This window comes from Entamoeba nuttalli, assembly GCF_000257125.1.
Source record: "Entamoeba nuttalli P19 unplaced genomic scaffold asmbl_7165, whole genome shotgun sequence".
Taxonomy (NCBI): Eukaryota; Evosea; order Mastigamoebida; family Endamoebidae; genus Entamoeba; species Entamoeba nuttalli.
In genome coordinates this window covers 1-4,687 of record NW_008578470.1, presented here as the reverse complement: position 1 = coordinate 4,687, position 4,687 = coordinate 1, and the positions used below count along the sequence as shown (strand labels likewise).

Sequence of the window (4,687 nt, the reverse complement as noted above, 5' to 3'; positions counted from 1 at the left end):
GTCTCCTGTAATGCATCTTCATTTAAAAAAAAGTTTTGATTATTATTGAAAGATTTAAAAAAATAAACTACTTCTCTTAATTTTATTTTTTAGAATTTAAAGAAAAATAAATTGAAGGAATGACTAAAAATTAATTTAGTTCAATAATTAATTGATTTACAATCTCAACTGCTTTAACCATTGATTCTACAACTGCAAACTCTCTTCTGGAATGAAAATTTATACCTCCTGAAAAGAAATTAATTGATTCTATTCCTTTTTCACATAACCAACAACTATCAAAACCACCTCTAAATGGTTTTTTAATTGGGACAACACCACATCTTTTCATTGCATTTATTAAATTATCTTCTAAAACTTTACAGTCATAAAATCTTTGAATATTAGAATACATTCGTTTCATTTCAATACTCACCTTAACAGGATATTCATTCTCTACAATTTTTCCATTCTCATTCATTATTTGAACAAAACGTTGTAATTCTTTTTCTTCAAAAGATCGTATAATAAAATAACTACTTGCTTTTGTTTCATTTGCTTTACTTGAAGTACACAAAACAAATCCTTCTTTGTCTTTTGTTAATGATGGATGATTTATTGGTTTCAATTCTAAATAACGTAATAATGCATTAGGACAACATGTTCCTTCAATTTGAACAAAACAATTTATTGCATTGAAGTTTTCTGTTGAATATGTCCCTAACTCATTACCATCTAAAGAATAAGCCTTTTTTGTTTTAATTTTGTTAATGTCTAAATGTGTTATACTTCTTCCTATTTCTTCATCAGGAGTAAAAACTATTACTACAGGAACTTCTTTATTTTTGTACATTTCACAAATTGTCATGAGTATAGCAACAGCACATTTGTCATCTGCACCAAGTAATGTATCACCACTAGAAGTTATTATTTTTTTACCTTGGTATTTCATTAATTCTTTAGCTGTTAATATGATGTTATTTAAAGGTAAGTGAATATCTTCTGTTCCAACAACATGAATAAGTGGTTTAACATTTTTACCAGGAGCATTATTTGAAGTGTCTACATGACCAAAAAAAGCTAGTGTTGGAGAATTAGAAAGATATGCAAAAAGATGACCAGTTTGTGTTAATTCACTTTTAATTCCCATTTCATTTAATTCATTCTGAAGGTATTTTTCAAATTCAATTTGAGTAGGGGTAGATGGAATAGAACTAGACATTGGGTCACTAGTTGTTTCAAACTGAACGTATTTAATAAATCTTTGGACAACCACCTCCTCAATATTCATTATTTAGTTTATGAAGATTAACATTATATAAAAATAAATTAAAAAAATTCATTTTATACTATAGAAGCTCCTCCATCAACAAGTAATGATGTTCCTGTTATAAATGAAGCTAAATTACTTCCCAAGAAAAGAACAGCATTTGCAACATCATTTACTTCTCCAACTCTTTGTAGTGGAATGTCAATGGAATGATGCATTGAATCAATTAATTCCTTCCTAAGGCTTTTGTCATGTGCCATCTCTTCACCAAACCTACGTTCTAGTTCTTCATCTGAAATCCATCTTTCAACAAATGTATCACCTGGACAAACTGCATTGATACGAATGTTTGGTGCATATTGAAGTGCCATCATTTTAGTAATATGCACAACTGCAGCCTTACTATCACTATATCCAAAATATTGAGGGTCAGCTTTAATAGAAACATCACTACCAATATTTACTACAGCACCATGACTTTGCTCAAGTAAATTATGAAAGTGTTTTGTCATTTGCCAAACACTTTTTACATTTGTTTGATAAATTAAATCAAATGTTTCCTCAGTCAATTCATCACAGGTGTCATAAGTAACTATTCCAGCATTATTAACAAGAAGATCTAACCTATTATACTTTTCTTGAACGATATGAACCAATGAATCATACTCTTTGAAATTAGTGACGTCAAATGGAATAAAATCTATTTGTCCCAAATGTTTATTATTTAATTCATGTGAAATAGATTCACCTAATTCTTTTCTCCTTCCAATAAAAATAACATTACATTTTTGTTCAGTAAGTTGACGTACAATAGCTTCTCCAATTCCAGATGTTCCTCCAGTAATCAGTGCAACCTTTCCTTCAAAGTTCATCACTGATTAATATTACTCAGTTCATTCAAAAAATAATAAAATAATAAAATGACAAGTACAAGTCAATTAAGTATTTCTATTTCTTATTTAATAGATGTAAACTAAGGAATAGACAACAGTCCACACAAAAATAAATGACTAATATTTATAAGTTCAATTTTATTGCTATAATATTAATAACAAACCATAATAAATGGGAAAAATGCTTCAAACAACACATCATAACTACCTTCAAATAAATCTTTTTTTGATGGTAATATTCTTAAATAAAGTAAAATTGATATCAATAAATACATCACCATCATAAAAATAAACCCTTGAATATGAACAAGTCCTAATGCACCACTCACAATTCCACATCCAATAGCCGCAATAACTTTACAACAATAAATTGTGTCTTTATTTTTTTGAATGAGTAAAGGTGAAAGAGAAGGAATTGTATTAGACATACTTGGTATTTCCTTTTTTTTAAAGTTCTTTTTTATTTTTATTTTTTTTAAAACAAAATTTAAAAATATATTTTGTTATTAATTGGAAGTGTTATATTTTCATATTGTTATTTCTTCATTATTAATTATTCAAAAGATTCAGACAACAAATGAGTCTAAACATACTTATAAATTTAAATTATAAATATAATGAAAACATAAAAGAATATAAGAATAAATGAGTGAGGTTGTTGATGAAATAAAACAAAAATAAGATGAGAACAAAGTTAGCTTAATTATTATACATCAATGCATTTTATTTCCATTTAAGTAATGAAACAATAACACTAACGTTATCTTTAGACCCTTTTTCTAATGCATCTATTGCAATATTTTCTGCAATTATTGTTGGGGCTTTATTTAATTTAATACCAGTAATTACCCAATCAACAACATCATCATAATTTAATGTTTCATAAATACCATCACATGATATTACAAATGCCTTATCTTTCTTTGTCATTTCATAAACTTTCACATGTGGAGTAGAAATTACAGCTCCTCTTCCTCCTTTATATTGTTTATCACCCAATGATCTTGAAACGGCTAAACTGCCATATACTCTTCCACCATAAACAGGAACACCAAGACTTGTAATCCTTTTCTTTTCATCTGGTAATTTTGCTTTGTGTTGAACTGAAAGTACTTCATATTGTTTTCCTTCAGAAATAACTAATACCTCTGAATCACCAACATTTGCACAAATTAAAAACCTACCAATCACCAAAACAACTGCTGCTGTACATCCTGAATTGTCATAAACAGTATTACATAATATTTTATCACTTTTACTGAAAATTTCATTCATCATCTCTTCATACATTTTCTTCTTCATCAATTCACTTTTCATTAGTTCTTCTTCAACAACACTTATTGCAGCTTGTGAAGTTCCACTTCCTCCATGCCCATCAAACACTGCATAAAGTCCGAATTTAATTTTATCCTTCTTTATTTTATCTTTAACAATTTCAGTATCTTCATTTGTTGGTCGTTTACCTTGTAAAGAAATCATTCCAGTAATACATTTAACTTTTTTACTTTCTTTAAATTGGTAGTTAAAGACTTTAAATGACTCTTTTTCTTCATTAACATTAATTTTTTCATTTTTTAATTTTGCCTCTTTTTCTATAACTGGATAAATTGCACGTGGAATTTTGAGTAATGAATTGGGGTCAGGAATATTCGAAACTATAATACCTACTTCCCCTGTCATAAATGGTTTACTAAATTTAAATTGTTGTTTAATAAAATTGATTTCACTAATACTACCATCGTATTCAGGAAAACAATTTTTTAATGGATATCTCTTTATTAATTCATCAAAATGCTTCTTTATAAGGAATATATACATTCCTTTACTTTCAAAGGGATGGTCAGTAGTTGTTGTTATTCGTTTCAATGTAGAAATAACTCTAAGTAAACAATTTCCTTCTGGCTCAACAAAACAATAATTGTCAAGTAAGACAGGAATAATTATTATTGAGGGATTTCCAAGTTGAATTTGATTCATGTCTAGTGTTGGAGGTGGATTCCATGTAGATAAATAAATATTAACATCGTTATGAGTAAATTGTGACATTTGAATTGGACTTATTGGAGGACAGTAGTACAAATCATTTATTGTAGGAATATATTCAACTGATAAAAATTTAGACAGATGAGGAATTAAATATGATAAGAAATGAATATCCTCATGATATGGAGGACAATTATATTTTTGAATAATTGGATTAAACCAAATGTCTTGTATTAGAGTCATCAATTCTTTCCATGCAGGATCCATTTTAATATCAATTGAAGTATGTAATCGTTGCATCATTTTAGAACTTTCAAGAACTTTTATTAAAGGGGTAATATCAAATGGAATACTTTCATTGTCTTCTTTTACATCTTCTACAATATCTACAAGTCTAATAATCCCTTGAATACAATGACTAACAACATGTCTTCTAAAATCAATAGTATTTAGTTTAACCTCCTTTTCACCTTTTCCAACAAAATCAAATGCTTGGAAAAATTGATGAATTCCATGATGAGAAGGTCCAGTAATGTAAATATGAAGCTCTTTATTTGGTGCT

The 4,687-nt window shown here is 27.9% G+C and overlaps 3 protein-coding genes across 3 annotated transcripts; all 3 read right to left on the bottom strand.

The window, feature by feature from the left end:
• Positions 1-130: 130 nt before the first annotated feature.
• Positions 131-1,270, bottom strand: ENU1_166190 (peptidase T, putative; the record flags this gene model as incomplete). Its single annotated transcript, XM_008861006.1, has 1 exon — positions 131-1,270. The coding sequence occupies one exon, from the start codon at positions 1,268-1,270 to the stop codon at positions 131-133; it is 1,140 nt and encodes a 379-aa protein (XP_008859228.1).
• A 53-nt stretch (positions 1,271-1,323) lies between these two features.
• On the bottom strand, positions 1,324-2,121 carry ENU1_166180 (3-oxoacyl-(acyl-carrier protein) reductase, putative; the record flags this gene model as incomplete). Its single annotated transcript, XM_008861005.1, has 1 exon — positions 1,324-2,121. The coding sequence occupies one exon, from the start codon at positions 2,119-2,121 to the stop codon at positions 1,324-1,326; it is 798 nt and encodes a 265-aa protein (XP_008859227.1).
• A 744-nt stretch (positions 2,122-2,865) lies between these two features.
• ENU1_166170 (protein phosphatase domain containing protein) lies at positions 2,866-4,687 on the bottom strand (the record flags this gene model as incomplete). Its single annotated transcript, XM_008861004.1, has 1 exon — positions 2,866-4,687. The coding sequence occupies exon 1, from the start codon at positions 4,426-4,428 to the stop codon at positions 2,866-2,868; it is 1,563 nt and encodes a 520-aa protein (XP_008859226.1). The 5' UTR covers positions 4,429-4,687.